The sequence below is a fragment of the Coregonus clupeaformis genome, chromosome 15 (genome assembly GCF_020615455.1).
Source record: "Coregonus clupeaformis isolate EN_2021a chromosome 15, ASM2061545v1, whole genome shotgun sequence".
In the NCBI taxonomy this organism is placed as follows: Eukaryota; Metazoa; Chordata; class Actinopteri; order Salmoniformes; family Salmonidae; genus Coregonus; species Coregonus clupeaformis.
Window position 1 is genome coordinate 60,602,511 of NC_059206.1, and position 22,558 is coordinate 60,625,068.

The 22,558-nt window shown below is 46.5% G+C and overlaps 1 protein-coding gene across 6 annotated transcripts in view; it reads left to right on the forward strand.

Annotated features, from left to right (window-relative positions):
• Positions 1-22,558, forward strand: part of LOC121543600 (membrane-associated guanylate kinase, WW and PDZ domain-containing protein 2-like) — a 242,625-nt gene that overhangs the window by 60,341 nt on the left and 159,726 nt on the right. For 4 of the 6 annotated variants that reach the window (XM_045225248.1, XM_045225249.1, XM_045225252.1 and 1 more), the window contains exon 2: positions 8,978-9,094. In XM_045225248.1, the coding sequence (XP_045081183.1) occupies positions 8,978-9,094 (117 nt within the window). Of the gene's footprint in view, positions 1-6,703; positions 7,056-8,977; positions 9,095-22,558 lie in introns of those variants that run through there. The other 2 variants (XM_045225250.1, XM_045225251.1) reach the window with 2 other exon arrangements.

Sequence of the window (22,558 nt, forward strand, 5' to 3'; positions counted from 1 at the left end):
AGGTAATGCTCTGGATAAGAGCGTCTGCTAAATGATGTAAATGTAAATGTAAATGTAATAATGTATCGCCAGGTGCCGTGTCGCCGTTGTGCGCCGAGGCACAGTGGAAGGTACCAGGCGTGTGCAGACAAACAGCGGGGTCATTCCATTCCAACAGCCAAGACGGCTTTCCATTCCATTCCAACAGCCAACAGCGGTGCCATTCCATTTCCTGTTCCAGCAGCACTATCAGCACGGAGCCTGTCTTGTTCCAGCACCTAAAGTGGGGCCTCCCTGCCGGGAGACAAATGCATCGGAGAGGCCAATTTCCATGGCAATTTCTGCTAGCTAAGTCGTCAGCACGGTGTAACCAGCAGGCACGACAGAGTGGTCACCTGTGAGAGTACGGTTAACAGAAGAGAGAGGGGGGGCCTCCCGAGTGGCGCAGTGGTCTAAGGCACTGCATCACAGTGCTAGCTGTGCCACTAGAGATCCTGGTTCGTGTCCAGGCTCTGGACCCATGAGGCGGTGCACAATTGGCCCAGCGTCGTCCGGGTTAGGGGAGAGTTTGGCCGGCCGGGATGTCCCTGTCCCATCACGCTCTAGCGACTCCTGTGGCGGGCAGGGCGCTGACACGGTCGCCAGGTGTATGGTGTTTCCTCCGACAAGACTGTAACTACCAATTGAGTGAGAGAAACTGTGTGTGTCTGCATGTGAGTTAGAGATAAAACAGAGAGGTGGAGAAACAGGTAGAGAGAAAGGGATGTAGAACCCACTCTGACTAATCACATCAGCAGCACTACCACTGAATGGAGCCTAAATGGTAGTGACCCGTCATTCAGGGCAGAGCCCCACCTGTTTAGATGTAAAAAATATGTATGTTATTATTTTGGCATTAATACGTGTCACATATCAGTTTCCAAACCATGTAAAAAAAAACTTTGAGTTAATAAAGCCACATACAAACATGGTCTCTTTTTTGCTTTCTTGAGTATGGCAGCTCCAAAATGCAGGTGTTTCAGCCTAGCTCAGTGCTTTCTGTGGTGGTGGGGCAGCCAGGGTTGGTAATGGGTTGGTAATGTTCTCTAGTTGCGCCGTGATTGGCTCAATGTTCTGTCACTCATGGGGACACTACATCACAACAAAATGTACGGGGAGAGTTCGAAAATTCAAGCCACTTGGGTGCTGCCATAGAGTTACATTAGAAGTGCCCATCCAAGAAGGCTCAAGGTCATTGGCCACAGATAAAATGACGTCAAATCACATTATATCTACCATAGCTTTGATTGGAATGACAAGGTCAACATCATACTTTCAAAATATTAGCTAGCAAGCTAGCAATCATTATCATGAATCAAGTCGACAATCTACTGACAAATCCTTTTCAATCCTTGTCATATGAAGATACATTATGAAGAGAAATTATAGAGAAAACGTATCAGTGCTCATCGGCAATTGGACTAAACATTACACAACAAGTTGGAAATCACAAATTCAACAATGAGTGGTTTGGAAGGAATCAGTGGCTAACTGCAAGCATTGCAAAGTAATCATTAGCCTGCTATTCAGTCTTGTGGGTGTGTGGCCCAAGTCTGGGTTTAAGGGTCTCTTTTCCAAGCTTAAAAGGATAAACATTCAACATTGGCCATGCTGTCAATCCAGCATGACTTCTGCCATGTTCAAGACAACTGGGAACTCAGAAAAACGAGTTCAGACTGGGAAAATAAGTTTTGAACGGTCATCCAACTCGGAATTCCAAGTCGGGATCTCAGGACTCTTTCTAGAGCTCCGACCTGAAGATCACTGACGTCATGATTCAGCCTTTTTTCCGAGTTCCCAGTTGTCTTGAAAGCACCACAATTCCAGAGAATGCCAGACTTTGATGACAAAGTTTGATGACAGAATTGTCACACGAAGGACTGCCGCGCCACCTTCCTGTTCAAATGAGCACAGCACAACAAGGTGAGTCAAAACATGTCTGCTGCTGCATAAATGATGTAATATGCCAGGGAGATATGTATACTGTAGCTAAGAAAGTAATACTAAGTGTATGTTCTGTAGTAAGCTGTTAGTAGCCCATGTGCCTCACCCTAATAATTTTGTCCCTTTTCCCCTCATAATTTAGCCTACTGTTATGACTTGGTGGTGCACATGTAGCCTATAGCTTGTTTTAGAGAAATATCATCATTGAATATTGTAAGAGCTTTCATTGTCTGCATATATGCCCCCTTTATTTATCCTACAGTTCTGACTTGGTGTACAGGGAGAATACTGTAAGAACGGCCCATGTTCTGAATTCTGTCGCTGTACATTTCAAAAGTGCTGAACAAATAGTTATATTGACTACGTCCGTCCTAGCTCGCTCATTATTATTTGTACCCCCTTTACTCCCCAATTAGTAGTTACAGTCTTGTCCCATCGCTGCAAATCCCGTACGGACTCGGGAGAGGCGAAGGTCGAGAGGCGTGCGTCCTCCGAAACGCCAAGCCGCACTGCTTCTTGACACAATGCACGCTTAACCCAGAAGCACCAATGTGTCGGAGGAAACACCGTACACCTGGCGACCGTGTCAGCGTGCATGCGCCTGGCCCGCCACAGGAGTCACAAGAGAACGATGGGACAAGGACATCCCGGCCGGCTAAACCCTCCCCTAACCCGGACGACGCTGGGCCATTTGTGCGTCGCCTCATGGGTCTCCCGGTCGCGGCCGGCTGCAACACAACCCGGTATTGAACCAGGATCTGTAGTAACGCAGCTTGCACTGCGATGCCTTAGACCGCTGTGCCACTCGGGAGGCCCCGCTCATTAATGTCTTAATCGAAATTACGGATTGCCTCTTATCAGCTCGTCGTCCCCTTATGCCATAGTTTGTACATCTCAATTGTCAGTAGAAACCACATTTGTTTAAGCAAGTCAGCCATATCAGCTATGTTATTTTTTAAAGGCAGTAAATGAGGCTGAATGAACTGTTTAGCTGCCAGACAAGGCTCCGCTGATAGCCAGATGTAGCAGTGGTAAGGTGTTGGGACTGCTGTTGGGACTCTGCTGTTGGGACAGCTTTATGTAGGCCCTAACAGTTTGTGGGCACCGTTTGTCACCGTTATAGTGAAATTAATGTATTGTTTAGTGTTGTGTTGTGTAGTGGCTTTGCTGGCATACATAAAACATTTTTTGGGGGGTTTGCCCAACCAAGATTTACATGCTAAAATCGCCACTGGTATCAACCCACATAAAGTGTTGATCTCATGTTGTTGACAGTGTGCTCTTTAGACAACTAAATCAGTGTGTCTGGTGGAACTGCTGTGGTTTCAGATGACCGCAGCTCTCTAATTACAGGCTAATTATATAAACAGCTGTCTGCTAACACCCCTCTCTTTATAACACACAGACACACACACACAGACACAGACACACACACACAAAGAGCAGTCATTATACTGCACAGTGTGTGTGTGTTCTTGTTGCCCTGGGGTGTGTGGGGTGATATCCAGTGCATAATACACATTGACAGCAGACTGAATGGTGCTGTTGAGAACAGAAGCTGTTCAGGCTGTGTGAGGAGCAGGGTGCTTGGCACATGGCGCTGACATCTTTATGGTAGCCTTCTCATGTCTCACTGACAAGCCTGGCAAACGATCTATGCACAAATGTATAGATCCTCCTTTCTTCACCTGCTGTGTGTGTATGAATGCATGTGTTTGTGCGCACGTGTGTGTGTGAGAGAGAGAGATTGTATTTTGTATGATTGAGCTTTAGTATGCACACCGTAGGGGGCCTTGTTTATTTCCCAGTGATTTTAAGAGGACTGTCTCATCAAGGCTCTCTATAAAAGCCTTTATCTGTTATTTACCATTACTTTTTATGGTCTTTTATGTGTTCAGCATTACATTTAATAGATGCCAGGATGAAAGGGCGCTCGCAGGGATCTCTGCAGGAGAGCTACTTTGGATGACTATTGAGTGGTTTCACCTGAGCTGTACTCAACAGGCTGATAAATAGCAAGTGCTAGGATAGGCTACACTAGCCGAGGTAAAAAGGCACCTCTCAGGCTGGTAAACAGCTAATGCTAGGCTAGTCTAAATTATGTAGAATATGAGGCACCTCTCTCAGCTCACAACTCCCAGAGGGGAACAGCTGTCTCCTTCTTCGCTTTTAGACTCCTCAGCCTGTTCCCTCTCCAGGGGCTTCCCATGACACCTGCTTACCGCAGGCTCAGACTCCATACTTTACTCTGCTGTGGAAGGAGAACAGTCGTTTACCACATAGATTGGTTTCTAGAGAAGTTTGGTCAACTGAAGGCGACTGGTGACCTTTTGTCCAAAACACTAGTGCCTCTAGATAGGCTATTCATTTCTCTGTAGGCTGAGTGGTTTCTGTCAAGGTCAAACTTAAGAGACATTTTGTGATGTAAGTAGATATGCCTATAGGTTCTCTTGCACGTACTGTAATGTTCATGCATGTTCTGTATTTCTCTGATACTGTGGACACTGTTTGTGTGCCTTTGCTTCAGCGTGGTTGCTTGCATGCATTTGTCTAAGTCCAGGTTGTCTCTCTGCTACAGTACTACTGCTGCTGTTACCTTAGTACTACTGCTGCCGTTACCTCAGTACTACTGCTGCTGTTACCTCAGTACTACTACTGCTACTGTTACCTCAGTACCACTGCTGCTGTTACCTCAGTACTGCTGCTGCTGTTACCTCAGTACTGCTGCTGCCGTTACCTCAGTACTGCTGCTGCTGTTACCTCAGTACTACTGCTGCCGTTACCTCAGTACTACTGCTGCTGTTACCTCAGTACTACTGCTGCCGTTACCTCAGTACTACTACTGCTGCTGTTACCTCAGTACCACTGCTGCTGTTACCTCAGTACTGCTGCTGCCGTTACCTCAGTACTACTGCTGCTGTTACCTCAGTACTACTGCTGCCGTTACCTCAGTACTACTACTGCTGCTGTTACCTCAGTACCACTGCTGCTGTTACCTCAGTACTGCTGCTGCCGTTACCTCAGTACTGCTGCTGCTGTTACCTCAGTACTACTGCTGCCGTTACCTCAGTACTACTGCTGTTACCTCAGTACTACTACTGCTGTTACCTTAGTACTACTGCTGCCGTTACCTCAGTACCACTGCTGCTGTTACCTCAGTACTACTGCTGCTGCTGTTACCTCAGTACCACTGCTGCTGTTACCTCAGTACCACTGCTGCTGTTACCTCAGTACCACTGCTGCTGTTACCTCAGTACTACTGCTGCTGTTACCTCAGTACCACTGCTGCTGTTACCTCAGTACTACTGCTGCTGCTGTTACCTCAGTACCACTGCTGCTGTTACCTCAGTACCACTGCTGCTGTTACCTCAGTACTACTGCTGCTGTTACCCCAGTACCACTGCTGCTGTTACCTCAGTACTGCTGCAGCACTGACTGTCACTCTCTATCCATATCTCCTGTCCTCCCCTTGTCCTCCTCTCTTCAACCCATCCCCCCATCCTCCTCACTTGTCAGGCGTGTCATGATAGCCCAGCTGTCAGAGTGAGAGGGATGAGAAACGGCCTCATCCCACTGGAGAGAGATTCTCCACACTGAGCTCATCACTAGAGGACTGAACGCTGTAGTGACCTCCTCATACACCACACTGATTCACACACAGACACACTCACACACACACACACATGGCTGTGTCATCCCTCACCAGCCCTGGGCCATAGAGAGGACACTCACCTGCTATTATAGTGCAGCTGACTGAAGACCTACTTTACCATCCTCCTCCTGGAAGTGGGTTATATGAAGGTCACACACTCAACAGCCCAACGTGTAGAGGTGGAGTTTATAGGATGCAGTCTCTTCAGTCTTTAAGGGTCCTTACACAGTCCTCCAGTCCTCAAGGGTCAGCCCTGGTATCTTGTCCCCATTCAAGTTTCCATCAGGAACCATACTGAAAGAAGATCATGTCTGTGTGCTGCTCATAGTAAGGTATGCTATTTTAATGTAAGGGGAATGTTCAGTGACATTGGAAGTGAATCCACCTGCCCTCCATGTCTATGTACTGAAGAGCGTGCCAGATTATTTTACTGATCTGGTGTGTGTGAGTGCGCGTTTTGTGTGTGAGAGTGAGGGTGAGAAAGAGGGAGAGAGAGAAAAGTGGTGGATAGAGTGAGGGAGAGAGGGAAAGTGAGAGAGTGAGAAAGAGAGAGATTGGACAAATGAGGCAGAGGAGAGCTGCCAAGAGTTCAGAGAAACTGCTGACACCAGTGTTCTGCTAGGATTCTGTTTGTTTGTCCCATCATGCAACATCGCAGCGTAAATACACAGTAATTACTGGCCACAGCTCGTACTGTTTTAATTCAATCAGATGACAGCTGTTGGCACCATCACATTTAGCCCATGTTGTGGGCCGGACAGCTTTTATTTTTTTTCACGTGTCACGCGCGATGATGCAGGGTCACAGCCAGGTCAGGTGGTGCCAGTGAGGGGCATCTGCTCTGGGAGGAGGGCAGAAGGCTGACATTATTATTCACCGGACTGTCAAAGTACAGAGCACCCAGGATGGCATGGGGGGGAACAAATAATCTGCCCTGCTCTACCAGCAGCCACAGACAGGGGGAGCCCGCAGACTTTAGAATCCCACAGACTAATGGAAAGAGGGATCTCATTGTGATAGGTCCACACCGCTGGAGCCCGCTTCCTTTGTTGCCTCCCAACTGTCGCCCCTTCCCTCTTTCCTCCTCTCTCTCAGTCACACACACACTCTCTCTTTCTCTCTCGTTCCTCATCTCTCCTTCCTCTCTCATCCGTGGATGGAATTAGCAGCACCAGGAGAGGTGGTGTGGATCAGACAGACAGGCAGACCGAGACAGGCAGACAGATAGACACAGTGAGTGGGACTGGAGGAGAGGGGTTTCTTCACTGCTGTACTGACTGTGAGCCTGGAAGAGGCTTCTGCTGCTGCTGACGCTGGGCTCTTTGTGGAGATATACGTACCTGTGGAGAACGGACACTGACACAGCTGGCTGCCAATAACACTCAACTGTGAGAGCCGCCGCGCAAAAGGTGCCTTTTACTGTGTGTCGTCGTGAATTTAGGTATGTGTGTGGGGGAGGGAAGAGGTGTCGTGTGTGTGTTTTTGCATTGAATGATGTTTGTGTCAGTCTGTTTTTACTGTGTCGATTAACATGGCTTGGCTTCTTTTCTCATGCTGATGTCAATTGGCTGGTTGGGTTGTTTTGTTTCCTTGGCAGGACAGGATTTGATTTATGTCCCCATTCCGGAATAGTCTTTGATTATAAATTAGGCTATACATTTGTACAATGCTGGTGGGTGTGTGCGGCGCAAGAGAGAGAGAGAGGGGAGAAAGGAGAATGTCGTAAATAAAACATCCCTCCGACGTTGTTGTCAGATAAACTTGTTCTTCAAAAGTAGGTTATTCATGAATTCATCTGACTTCTCAACGCTCATTATAAAACGCTCTCTGGCTGACAGATTGAGATTGCATTGTGTCTGTCAGTGCGCATGCTCTCCAACAGACGGAACGCTTGGATGTCATTGCCTTGGGGCTGAAGGATGAGATAGAGGACCTAAGAATTGCCAGGCGTTGGGCCAAATCACTGTCTTTTAGTGTCTGCTGAAGGTTAGGGGAACATTTCTCTCCGGTTCCCACTTAGCATTATCAATGGAAATGTCTTTCATCCTACTGTTTCAGTGGGAATTACATTGGTTTGAGGACGTGTCCCCTCTTGGTTGGCTTGGGTTCCCTTCATTGAATGTCTTGGAGATGGAGGATATTTAAAGAGTATATTGTAGGCACAGGAGGCTGCTGAGGGTAGGACGGCTCATAATAACATCTTGAACGGAGCAAATGGAATGGCATCAAACACATGGAAATATTCCAACCTCCTGTGGTTGCAGGCTATGTGTGTGGAGTGTGTGTATGTCAGCACTGTAAATGGTGTACATGTGATTGGACAACATTTTAGTCATTTAGCAGATGCTCTTATCCAGAGCGACTTACAGTTTTTTTCTTACAGCATACATTATTATTATTTAAATGTTAATACTAGCCCCCCGTGGGAATCGAACCCACAACCCTGGCGTTGCAAACGCCATGCTCTACCAACTGAGCTACATCCCTGCCGGCCATTCCCTCCCCTACCCTGGGCCAATTGTGCGCCGCCCCATAGGTCTCCCGGTCGCGGCCGGCTACGACAGAGCCTGGATTCGAACCAGGATCTCTAGACCACTGCCACTCGGGAGAAGAATATATGAGTAGAATATATGAGGTGGTAGTAGTACGAATGTAGAGTATTGGTGAGGCTTGTGCCCATTCCAGCCCCCCCTCTCTCTCTCTCTCTCTCTCTCTCTCTCTCTCTCTCTCTCTCTCTCTCTCTCTCTCTCTTCCCTTGCCTCCCTCTCTCCTTCCCCTCATTCGATCCCTCCCTCGTTCCCTCCCTCCATCCTGCTGAGGAGGCACATTTAGAGTGGGAGAGCTTTAGCCCATTCATAATGCCGATGGGGGGAGGAGTGGAAGAGGAGGGGGTAGAGAAAGACTCCCCAGAGACCTCATCACGTATTTATGTCTAGATGTGTAGACATTTCTCTCAACACCTGTTTGCCTCACCAATTAACAGATGTTGAACCAATAGAACCATGCTTCTATGTCTGCATTGCTTGCTCTCTGGGGTTTTAAGCTGGGTTTCTGTATAAGCACTTTGTGACAACTGCGGATATAGAAAGGGCTTTATAAATAAATGCGATTGATTGATTGATAGAACTCACACTGGTCCATGCTTTGGTGGTTGTTTGCATAATATGATGAATAAATAGGTTGCGCAAATATTGTCTATTGTGACATCATGGGTTTGACTGTTGTGATCATGAATAGGGCCCTGAGTTTTTCCAGACCACAGGAAAAACATATGGCTGGTCACGTGATCAGGACAAACTCCTGGCCCTGACCATGACACCTGCTCTTAGGCCTTACAGAGTTGTTATTGGTCTTTTCCTCCAGGGGGCGTCATAGACAAGGACCTGCGCCACTACCTCAACCTGCGCTTCCAGAAGGCCTCAGTGGACCACGAGCTCCAGCAGATCATCAGAGACAACCTCTACCTCCGCACCGTACCCTGTGAGTAACCCCCCCTGACCCTGTCCCCATCTCTTACCTGGTGTGCCTGTTGCCCTCTCACAGGGTGTTATTCTTCATCCACCCCAGCCTACCTGTCCAATAACACACAGAATCTGCTATGATATTTAGTGGCCATGCCACCTGAAAATACACTAGCTATGAGATATCCACAGATCTGGTTCAAATCTCACTTTCCAAACTTGGGATTTCGTCAAATAGATACACAACCAGTAAATTCCTTCCTATCCTTGAAATGCATTGGCATTTGAATATTCTGTCTTCATTCCCAGCCCCTGCTTCTTTTTCAGCAGCTACTGAGTCTCTCTATTGGTCTGGCTGGGTTCAGTAATGGATGATCTAGCTTCATGATTTGGCTGGAGGGATGAACCTGGCCTTCTGAAGCCGTCTGTCTTAGGTGGAGGGTGGTCTCAGATTGATCCTTGGTAGCGCCACTCCTTAATTATCATCTGATCCTCAGCAGGCAGGCAGCCACCATGGTTAAGGCCTATTTATTCTTAAACCATGCCAGTTTAGTCAACTGAGCTGGGAGACTCTCTAGATAGCCCTCCAGCACTACATTTGGAGAGCGTTGACCTACTAATCGAATGTGTGTATGTGTATCAATGCTCCTAGACAGCATTTAGACTGAAACGGTCGAAAGAGATTCAATACCGAGTCATGTTTGTTATGTTTCATTGGCAACAATGCATATATATGAGTATACTGTAGACACTGCATACGGTTTTTGTCAAGGTTTTTATCTCTCATGATGTTATGGAGGAGATTATGTTTAATCCATAGTCACTCGTTTAATGGTCCTCATGATATTTGTCTATACAACATATGCTCTCATGGCTGTCAGCTTAGGTGATGTGAACTGGAAGCATGTTTGTGTGTATGTGTGTGCATGCGTGCGTGCATCCTCATGCATTTTGTGCATGTGTGTGGGTCTGCGTGTGTGTGTGCGTGCGTCTGTGCGTACGTTCATACTGCATTACCCTAGCCATGCCATTCCAGCCCAGCTGTCTGTATCCATAATGGAGAGGCATTCTTCAAGGCACGTCAGGGAGATTTCATTAGGCCCATTTTGCCTCTCCTCTGTGGACGGGGGAAATGAGAGGTACAAAAAGGCCTGTTTGTTAGAGGCAGGCACAAGTGTTATTCTCCCATAACTCCATGAGGTGGGTTTGTGGAGGGAGGGAGGGAGAATGAAAGAGGGAGCGCTGGCGTGGATGATCAGAGGAAGTGTGAGTCATTATTCCCGGAGCAGAGGAGCTGCATGGCCTTGGACTTCCATTGACTGGAGAGTGTGGTGCTAGGAGAGAGAGAGAGATGGACAGATTAGAGACGGAGGAGGGACAGGCCCAGTGGAAGTGGGCGGGGGATTGTGGGAAAGGAGAGAAATGAGCGATGACACACATCATGGAATGAGATGAGAGACCAAGAGACCTGTTACTAACAACCTCACCCAGACACTTAGAAGACTGCAGAGAGAGAGGGGGAGGGAGAGGAAAGAGAGAGGGAGGCAAAGGTAGGAATAGATACTTGAGCCAGGATCAGGGGACAGGGGATAGATACTTATTTTATTTATTTTATTTTTAGTCATTTAGCAGGCTCTTATCCAGAGCGACTTACAGGAGCAATTAGGGTTAAGTGCCTTGATCAAGGACTTGAGCCAGGATCAGGATACAGGGGATAGATACTTGAGCCAGGATCAGGGGATAGTGGATAGATACTTGAGCCAGGATCAGGGGATAGTGGATAGATACTTGAGCCAGGATCAGGGGACAGGGGACTCAGGGTTGAGGACAGAGAGATACTGCAGCTCATGCCAATAGTATTCCATGAAAGTTTCCCTGATAGCGTAGGGATGGTATGTGGCCAGCTAATACAGTGCTTCCAGCTCTTAGACAAATTGCCTCTTCTGACTCCAAGGTGACAGTGATTATAGCTAAAGCCCATGTGAAATCAGCCCCATCGCCTGGTAATCCACCTAGATCTGATTTGATAGGGGGGTCAACATTTGAGTGACATTAGTATGCGCCACTCTAATGACAGTGTCCCATAGACCCCGCCCCACCTGGATTCTAGAATGTTCCTTTGATATACTTTATGCAGTCTGAATGTATGGGGTCTCTCTCTCTCTCCCTTTCTCTCACTCTTGCTTGCTCTCTTTCTCTCGCTCTTTTTCTCTCTTTCTGACCTTCTCTCCATTTCTCTTTTTCTCTATTCTCTCTCTCTTTTATCTCTCTCTCTCCCTCTCTCCCTCATTCTGTCTCTCCTTCTGACCTTCTCTCTCTCTTAAACACTCTGTAGCAATTAGGGCTGTGACATTACCAGAATCGCAGTATTTTTCAAGAAGCAGACCAAACTCTTTGGTCCTTTTTAAAACCTGCTGTATGTAATATATAGTCTGCGGAAAATAATTAAATGTGACTCTGGATGACAACATAATGATGTTTGTTTCCAACATCAGGGCTGTTTTCCTAAAGAAGTTAAAGCCACTTCGTGTTTTGTTTCCTTGCCACGATACTAACAAGAATCGTGATACTGGTATCGTCCCGGCCCTACTAGCAATCTACTGTAGCTATTCTTGGCTTCCTTCACTGCCTGTGATGGCATTCTACATGTGTGTGGACACAGTAAAGCTCTCTGTGAGGAATGGGCTTACCTGTGTAACTCTGAATAATGCAGCTGATTGAAAGGATGAAAAGAGCACAGGAGAGACTGTGGTTGTTAAGTGGGACTTATCAGTGGAGCTTAGGTTGAGAGAGAGAGAGAGCGAGAGAGAGAGAGAGAGAGAGAGAGAGAGAGAGATTAAGTATTCTCTCTCTCTCCCTCTCTTCCCATTACAGCATTGTGCTCTGTGCATGTAAATGACCCAGCCTGTTAGTTAGTTTTAACGGCCTATGGCGCCCCAACAGGTGAAGTCAGGACCTTGTGTTGTTAATGGTGGGACGCCTGGCAGGGGAGGCACCCAGCCAATGTGTCCTTGATGGACAAAACACCCAGTGAGCATCTGTTAATGGGAAGTTACATTTTATGGAGGGTGTGATATAAATGTGTGCCATGCGTGTGCTGCTACGTAGAATGTGAGCATTGTGTTAGAATGGGGGGAATTAGTGTACGAGAGTGTGTGTTTAATGGCGAGGCTGATGCCCCGAGGGACATTGAGTGTATGCTAATGACAAGGGAGGGAAAGACCACTGGGGGTGTTTACTAATGAGTAGTGCTCTAAGAGATTGAGGAAGAAGAGAGAGAGAGAGAAGAGAAATGGAGAGAAAGAGAGAGAGAGAGAGAGAGAGAGAGAGAGAGAGAGAGAGAGAGAGAGAGAGAGAGAGAGAGAGAGAGCATGTCAGAAATCAGCTCAATGTAATTGAAGAATCCATAGACTCTAACCACTTCTGGGAAAATTGGAAAACCCTAAACAAACAACAACACGAAGAGCTATCTATCCAAAATGGAGATGTATGGGTAAACCACTTCTCCAATCTTTTTGGCCCTATAACAAAGAACAAACAGCAAAAAAATATACAAATGCAAATCTTAGAATCAACTATTAAAGACTACCAGAACCCACTGGATTCTCCAATTACATTGAATGAACTACAGGACAAAATACAAACCCTCCAACCCAAAATGGCCTGTGGTGTTGATGGTATCCTCAATGAAATGATAAAATATACACACAAAAAACTATACATACATCGGCCTAAACATCAGCGCCACAGGTAACTTCCACAAAGCTGTGAACAATCTGAGAGACAAGGCAAGAAGGGCCTTCTATGCCATCAAAAGGAACATAAAATTTGACATACCAATTAGGATCTGGCTAAAAATACTTGAATCAGTTATAGAACCCATTGCCCTTTATGGTTGTGAGGTCTGGGGTCCGCTCACCAACCAAGAATTCACAAAATGGGACAAACACCAAATTGAGACTCTGCATGCAGAATTCTGTAAAAACATCCTCCGTGTACAACGTAAAACACCAAATAATTCATGCAGAGCAGAATTAGGCCAATACCCGCTAATGATCAAAATCCAGAAAAGAGCCGTTAAATTCTATAACCACTTAAAAGGAAGCGATTCCCAAACCTTCCATAACAAAGCCATCACCTACAGAGAGATGAACTTGGAGAAGTCCCCTAAGTAAGCTAGTCCTGGGGCTCTGTTCACAAACACAAACAGACCCCACAGAGCCCCAGGACAACAACAACAACAACAACAACAACAACAACAACACAATTAGACCCAACCAAATCATGAGAAAACTAAAAGAGAATTACTTGACACATTGGAAAGAACAAACAAAAAACAGAGCAAACTAGAATGCTATTTGGCCCTAAACAGAGAGTACACAGTGGCAGAATACCTGACCACTGTGACTGACGCAAACTTAAGGAAAGCTTTGACTATGTACAGACTCAGTGAGCATAGCCTTGCTATTGAGAAAGGCCGCCGTAGGCAGACCTGGCTCTCAAGAGAAGACAGGCTATGTGCACACTGCCCACAAAATGAAGTGGAAACTGAGCTGCACTTCCTAACCTCCTGCCAAATGTATGACCATATTAGAGACACATATTTCCCTCAGATTACAGCGATCCACAAAGAATTCGAAAATAAACACAATTTTGATAAACTCCCTTATCTACTGGGTGAAAAACCACAGTGTGCCATCACAGCTGCAAGATTTGTGACCTGTTGCCACAAGAAAAGGGCAACCAGTGAAGAACAAACTCCATTGTAAATACAACCCATATTTATGTTTATTTATTTTCCCATTTGTACTTTAACTATTTGCACATTGTTACATAATATGACATTTGAAATGTCTTTATTCTTTTGGAACTTCTGAGTGTAATGTTTACTGTTAATATTTATTGTTTATTTCACTTTTGTTTACTATCTACTTCACTTGCTTTGGCAATGTTAACATACGTTTCCCATGCCAATAAAGCCCTTAAATTTAAATTGAATTGAATTGAGAGAGAGAGAGAGAGAGAGAGAGAGAGAGAGAGAGAGAGAGAGAGAGAGAGAGAGAGAGAGAGAGAGAGAGAGAGAGAGAGAGAGAGAGAGAGAGAGAGAGAGGTGGAAGAGTGTGTTTGTGATTATCTGATTATTTGGTACTGGTGAGAGCTGTGTGCCACAGTAGGGAGTCATCCTCTACCTCTATCAATTCATTTCAATTCAAAGGGCTTTACCTCTCTCTCTCTCTCTCTCTCTCTCTCTCTCTCTCTCTCTCTCTCTCTCTCTATGATGAGGATGTGCTTGTTAAGCGGGTTGCCAGGTATCTGTCAGGTATCCCTCCCTCCTTTCCTGTCTCTTTCACGTCCCTTTCCTGTTTATCCTCGTGTTTATGATTGATGGCAGCAATAGAACAATAATAATGTCTCCTTCCTTCCATCATGGATTATTCACACTGTCTCTATTAGCACAGAGGCTGCCTAATGAAAGTCAGGTTGACACTGTGTCTGTGTGAGCCTCACCACGGAGCTGGAACAAAGGGCCCCATTGTGGAGCTCTGAGCTGAGGCTGTGTGTGGAGACGAAAGGGGAGTTGTGTGCTCCGTAATAAAGGTGTCTCCATTAGTCAGGCATGTTTGTTTGTGTGTGCTAGTGTGTGCTACTGTGTGTGTGTGTGTTACCCACAGCAGAGACCTGAGGAGACCTGTTCCTCTGCTCTATAGATCTAAGGCTTGTGCAATCAGCCCTGTCTCACACTATAATTCTCCCTCAGGCTCTGCTCTGGTTCTCCTCCTCTCCATCTGGACTCTCTGCCTCTCCTTCTCCCTTCATCCTTCACTCAGCCTCAGGTTAGAGCGGTCGAAGCCAGGCGCCCTCCCTCGCATACGCCACAGCACAGCACACTCACTTTAGCAGCTCACTTACTCGCTAAAGCCCGGCCAGGGTTTCCATGGCAACGGCTGTCTCCACTCCCTGCCTGCGTCAAAGGCGTGACGCCTCTCAATGTCGCGCTCTCTTTCTTTTCCCTCTCCTCTCTCTCTCCTTCGCTCTCTCTTTCTCTTTTACTCTCTCTCTTTCTAAATGGAGAAAGAAAACAGGCACGACACTCCAGAAACAGGGACATACAATAACAGGATTGAGGTCATAAAACTGATGTGATTGGCCGCGTGGGCTGTCAATCATGGTGAAAGTGAAAAGGGGTTGGGCTCTGTGCCGGTGGATTTGAGTGACAGGGCGGGACACAGATGCTGATAGGCCATAGTGAGTGTGAGCTGTGAAGCATTGCTCTTCTGCAGATGTGGCTCCAGAGAGAGCCAGAGAGAAGAGTGCATCTCTCCTGACACATAGAACACGCAACATGTTCAGGATCTGTGTGTCTGGGACCCTGCCACATGTTTCCCTGTCTCAGATACTGTATGTGTTCTGCCCAGGGCCACCTTGACATGAAGCTCCCAGTGAGCCATCTGTGTCATACAACCCACTCCTTGATAATATGGACCTGGTGCTCTTGCCTTGTGGGAAGAGAGTGGGATTGAGTCATGCTAAGTACTTCTCCTTCTCTAGTGATTTCAACTCTGCCCCTGACATGTTGAGTCTGAAGTGCTACTTTTTCCAGACTTACTGTATCGTTATAATGATGGATTCTATATTTGAAATGTTACTTGTGGAGGAAATGTCTGTTCCATTCCTGTTCCATTGATTCCCACCTCCTCCTCAGTGAGAACCTGGATGACTAAGATAAAAGGCAGTGATGACTGGCTCCTCCTCAGCCCTCCTACTGTGCTCACAGTGAGGCCCCCTCAGACAGTCATGTTCCATTGGTGTTCACATCATGTAATGTGGCAGGCTGACACACACTCACACACACACACACACACCTGATTTACACTCTGAAAAAGTGCTCTAATGTCACTGAGCCCCTCTTCCTTTCTCTGTGTGAGGACAGTGACTGGCATCATGTAACTCTCCCTCTAAGTAACAGTCCATTTATCTGTGGCAATTGATGAGCTAGAGTTCCAGCCCAATCATAAAGACAAGATGTTCCCAGAAAGTGTCTTTGAATCACATGTTAATCCCAAGGAATTAAACTTCTACTGTGTTACTTAATATACTATCACTACACTGGCTTCCTCCTAAATGTTTGGCATCCATTTTGGCACAGCTGGCAAGGTGACACAGCAGCAATATTGTAAACTGCCTCCGACGGCCAACCCGTGAGCCGTATCTCCAAAGGTAAATGAAAACCCACGGGCCATTAAAAAAAGAAGGCTTATCTATCCAAAAGCTGCCTCCTCGTTTGCGCCCCCGACATAAGGCAGATTGGAATCGAAGGTGCTTTTCAGCGAATCAACTTGCGACTCGCCTCCTGGCACGACGTGGCGATGCATCACTTTACGAAACAAGAAAATAGAAAATCAACAGATGCGTGTTTTGGCAACAGAGATAGAGGACCACTGTGGAGAGCCCTCCCGAATCACAGGCCTGCGAAGTCACTCACTGTGTAGAAAGCAAAAACAGTATGTTCCCCATTTCATTTCATATCTTATTTTTGAGGGAATGTTTGATTTTTATCTGATATGGCTTCAAGGTTTTCTTGTGTGTTTGTGTGACGGGGTTTCAACCAGTTGTTTCTGCTGGGGTGTGTGTTCGTGTGTGTGTGTGTGTGCTTTCATTCTCCCATGTACGTGTGTGAGAATTCCCCTCCTCCTCTCTCTCTTAGTTATGTGTGTGACTGGCAGGGTTATTTTGGGCTTGGCCTGTCTGTGACTCAGAGGTGAGTAGTTGGTTGTGGACTGCAGTCACCCTGCTCAGGTCTGACTCCTGATGGGGACCTAATGGGGCTATAGAGGGTATAGCCCCTGGCAGGACTAGGACCAGGCCTGTGAGTGGAGCACTTTATACCACAGACTCCACTCCTCAGGGTCTCCCCACCTCCCCTACATGTCCCACTGGGTCAAGCACACTGCAGTGTAAAAGGCCCATGAGAACCCCAGCCCAGCCCCTGGTCCCCACAGGTAGGACAGCCAGAGGATGTTAGTTAGGCTGGGTTCAGTAAAGGCTCCACAGCCATGGGTCTACAGCATCAATATTCATAGTTCCAGGCAATTATGGCAGATTGGGGAGTTTCAGTGCAGACAGATAGAGGATGAAGGGACGGACACACTCCTCAGAGGAGCAGAGGAGAGGAGCTGATCACTTACGAAGAAACACGCATGACATCCATTATTTAACTCCACTGGACCCTGTGATGCACACACTGATATTTATAATCACACACACTATATGCACAATCACACACACACGTCTGCACGTACATACACACACACACACACACACACACACACACACGCACACACACTACTTTCATAGGCCCTCACTTGCATATCACTTGAATTTTCTCCCTCACCCTCCTATGATTAAACAAATAAATGAAGTCTCACTTACATTGACATGGAGACAGTCACAACCCTTCTACATGTAATCACACTAAACACCCAAACACTCCCACACACATACTCCCACAAACACATTTGCTCAATATTCTGCCTCCCTCCTGAGTGTGGGATTGGTGTGATTTCTGTGTGTGTTGGTGTGCAACAGTGAGTTGGGGCTTGGGATTTGTGTTTGTTTCTGTGTGTGTGTGATGCCGTGCCAGGGCTTCTGTTGTGTAATATCAGTGCCACTCTGACCTGTCTCACATGACAGATTCCCCCTCCCCCCTCTCCTCTCCTCTCCTCTCCTCTCCTCTCCTCTCCTCTCCTCTCCTCTCCTCTCCTCAACACCCTTCTCTCTCTCCTGTAGTATCTCACACTAACTGGCTGTTCTGTTCTGTTCTGTTCTGTTCTGCACAAGTAACACTAAGACTTGCAGAACTCCAACTTGTTTTTACCTTGTTGTAAACCAATCATTCCTAGATATGGATTAAGAATCTAAATGACTTCCTTGGTTAAAATGCAGCCTAATTGCTATGGAAACTTTTTGTGTTGAATAATGGAATGTATGGACCTCTATGAACCTCCGTCTCCTCCCATGGTCAGTGTCTTCCTTACAGTCCAGTACATAGCTGTAGGACAGAGCCAAGGTCACAGCACAGTACAGGTCAGTCCAGCCAGAGAGGAGAGAGAGTTCAGCATGTGGGTATGTGTCTTTAATCTAATTAGAAAGAGTATCAGTGTCAGGGGAGGCTCATGGGTAAAGTAGGCCGGGCTGGGCAGCGTTAGCTTCTCTCTCTCCTTAATTAAGTAATGGGCTTATCCAGAGCACACCGCCGCTCCCTGGGGACTGCAGGGGACAGAGCAGGGACGGGGCAGAGGAGAGGGACACTGTCACTGTGTCACCAAACTAGACTACATATGGAAAGACTGCCTTGTTATGCCATGTATTTTCATGCAGAAAGATCACAGATGAGCCACAATGCATTTGGTGCTTTGGCTGATGATTATTGACCTAGATGAGAAGTATGTCTTTGGATCTCTCTGTGAGCACTCACTTGGTCAGTCCAAGGTTTAGCCTTGCTGCCACTGACTCCTATTGAAAACCATGTTACTAAGAGATACCGTTGAAATAAAAGGTACTGTAGCTACTGGAAAGAATCCTGGACTTGTAATACTTTCCTGTCATCCAATATTCCACCCAAGGCATAGCATAATCTTAGTTGGTTTCTACTACTTTATCCCTTCTGTCCATACTGGCCAAATGAAAACAGAGTTTCCAGCTAGTCTGAGCCAGACAAACTGCTGACGAAGCTGTAGTGAGCTTTGTATAAGACCTGAGCTTTCGTGATTTCCCTGTAATATGGAAGCAATAATCTGGTGCCGTCATCAGACATTCCATCTCCCCCACACACAGTGCATCTCTCTCTGTCTCTCTCTCTCTCTCCCTCAGCAATCAGAGGGGGTTGGGGAAACTAGGGCTCTGTCTAGCCGCATGCTCACACAGTTATACTTCTGCTCTGATTTTGTTTACCGCCCCTCTCTAATGAAAGATCCAATCTTTCCCCCGCTCATGGAGACATGAAATTGAATGGCGGGGCGACAGCTCGGCTGTTTCAAACTGTGTCTGACTCACTGAAGGCGCAATGCCATTATGGTTTGGGGTGATAGTTTCCTGCTATCATTACCTGTAGGCTAGACCAAATAAATAGAGTTACTCAATGGGCTACAGAGACCCTAAAGTAGCTACTTCAGTTTCGATACAGGTGCAGCAACATGGTGAATGGTGTTATTAGGAAGGTTAATAACTTGGGTTGTAGTGATCGTTTCTAAGTTGAATGAGAGTCAATGAGGTTGCGACCTATATTAAGTTGTCTCTGCTTTTCTCATTCCTTTTCGCTTTGGTTTGTTTCACTCTGTAGTGTAAGAATAATAAATACAGGCTTTATTCATTTTTTCAGGTAATCGTCCAACTTTATTATACACATGCCAGCACTGTGCAAACTCCAGCACACACAGGAGAAATGTTGCGGTGGGGGGATTTTTTTGTGCGCTCTGCAAAATCTGTAAACCACAAAAACGTTTTATTTTCTTATTTTATATTGGTTTAAGTTTTGTTCTGGAGAAAGAGAAGACAATTACTTCTCTCTGTTTTATTTTCTTTCTCCTTCTATTCGGTTTGTTTTGTCTTTCACCACTCTCCACGGCACAGGGCTCTTTTGTTTCTCAAGGTTGTATTGCTGTACCAAACACAAGAGGGATTGCTTGTGTTTTTTGGGTGACATAACTAGGATACTGTACCTCTGAAGGCGCACACACACACACACACACACACACACATACACACACACACACACACACACACACACACACACACACACACACACACACACACACACACACACACACACACACACACACACTCTCACACACACACACACACACACACACACACACACACGCTCTCACACACACACACACACACGCACACACACACACACACACACGCACACACGCACACACACACACACACACACACACACACACACACACACACACACACACACACACACACACGCTCTCACACACACACACACACACACACTCTCTCACACACACACACACAAAGACTAGCTTTCTATAACATATTACTCCCTCACCATCAGTGGTTACAGCACTTGTGAGAGTAGCAGTGAGCCAGTCATTAGATCATACAGTATGGGTAGACAGTGTTGTCATTAGATCATACAGTATGGGTAGACAGTGATGTCATTAGATCATACAGTATGGGTAGACAATGTTGTCATTAGATCATACAGTATGGGTAGACAGTGATGTCATTAGATCATACAGTATGGGTAGACAATGATGTCATTAGATCATACAGTATGGGTAGACAGTGATGTCATTAGATCATGCAGTATGGGTAGACAGTGATGTCATTAGATCATACAGTATGGGTAGACAGTGATGTCATTAGATCATACAGTATGTGTAGACAGTGATCTAATGACATCACTGTCTACCCATACTGTATGATCTAAGGAAGTCTCAAGGTTTTGCTCGCCTGAGGTAGAGTATCTTATGATATGCTGTAGACCACACTATTTACCAAGAGAGTTTTCATCTATATTTTTCATAGCTGTCTATTTACCACCACAAACCAATGCTGGCATTAAGATTGCACTGAATGAGCTGTATACGGCCATAAGTCAACAGGAAAACGCTCATCCAGAGGCAGCGCTCCTAGTGGCCGGGGACTTTAATGCAGGGAAAATTAAATCCGTTCTACCTAATTTCTACCAGCATGTTAAATGTGCAACCAGAGGAAAAAAAAACTCTAGACCACCTTTACTCCACACACAGAGACGCATACAAAGCTCTCTCTCGCCCTCCATTTGGTAAATCTGACCATAACTCTATCCTCCTGATTCCTGCTTATAAGCAAAAACTAAAGCAGGAAGCACCAGTGACTCGGTTAATAAAAAAGTGGTCAGATGACGCAGATGCTAAGCTACAGGACTGTTTTGCTAGAACAGACTGGAACATGTTCCGGGATTCTTCAGATAGCATTGAGGAGTACACCACATCAGTCACTGGCTTCATCAATAAGTGCATTGATGATGTCGTCCCCACAGTGACTGTACGTACATACCCCAACCAGAAGCCATGGATTACAGGAAACATCCGCACTGAGCTAAAGGGTAGAGCTGCCGCTTTCAAGGAGCGGGACTCTAACCCGGACGCTTATAAGAAATCCCGCTATGCCCTCCGACGAACCATCAAACAGGCAAAGAGTCATTACAGGACTAAGATTGAATCGTACTACACCGGCTCTGACGCTCGTCGGATGTGGCAGGGCTTGAAAATTATTACAGACTACAAAGGGAAGCACAGCCGCGAGCTGCCCAGTGACACAAGACTTCCAGACGAGCTAAACCACTTCTATGCTCGCTTCGAGGCAAGCAACACTGAAGCATGCACGAGAGCACCAGCTGTTCCGGATGACTATGTGATCACGCTCTCCGTAGCCGATGTGAGTAAGACTTTTAAGCAGGTCAACATTCACAAGGCCGCAGGGCTACCAGGACGTGTACTCCGAGCAAGTGTCTTCACTGACATTTTCAACATGTCCCTGACTGAGTCTGTAATACCAACATGTTTCATGCAGACCACCATAGTCCCCGTGCCCAAGGACTCTAAGATAACCTGCCTAAATGACTACCGACCCGCAGCACTGACGTCTGTAGCCATGAAGTGCTTTGAAAGGCTGGTCATGGCTCACATCAACACCATTATCCCAGAAACCCTAGACCCACTCCAATTTGCATACCGCCCCAACAGATCCACAGATGATGCAATCTCTATTGCACTCCACACTGCCCTTTCCCACCTGGACAAGAGGAACACCTACGTGAGAATTCTATTCATTGACTACAGCTCAGCATTCAACACCATAGTGCCCTCAAAGCTCATCACTAAGCTAAGGATCCTGGGACTAAACACCTCCCTCTGCAAATGGATCCTGGACTTCCTGACGGGCCGCCCCCAGGTGGTAAGGGTAGGTAACAACACATCTGCCACACTGATCCTCAACACGGGGGCCCCTCAGGGGTGCGTGCTCAGTCCCCTCCTGTACTCCCTGTTCACCCATGACTGCATGGCCAGGCACGACTCCAACACCATCATTAAGTTTGCCGACAACACAACAGTGGTAAGCCTAATCACCGACAACGATGAGACAGCCTATAGGGAGGAGGTCAGAGACCTGGCCGTGTGGTGCCAGGATAACAACCTCTCCCTCAACGTGACCAAGACAAAGGAGATGATTGTGGACTACAGGAAAAAAAAGAGGACTCATCGACGGGGCTGTAGTGGAACAGGTTGAGAGCTTCAAGTTCCTTGGTGTCTACATCACCAACAAACTATCATGGTCCAAACACACCAAGACAGTCGTGAAGAGGGCATGACAAAGCCTATTCCCCCTCATGAGACTGAAAAGATTTGGCATGGGTCCTCAGATCCTCAAAAAATTATACAGCTGCACAGAGCATCCTTACTGGTTG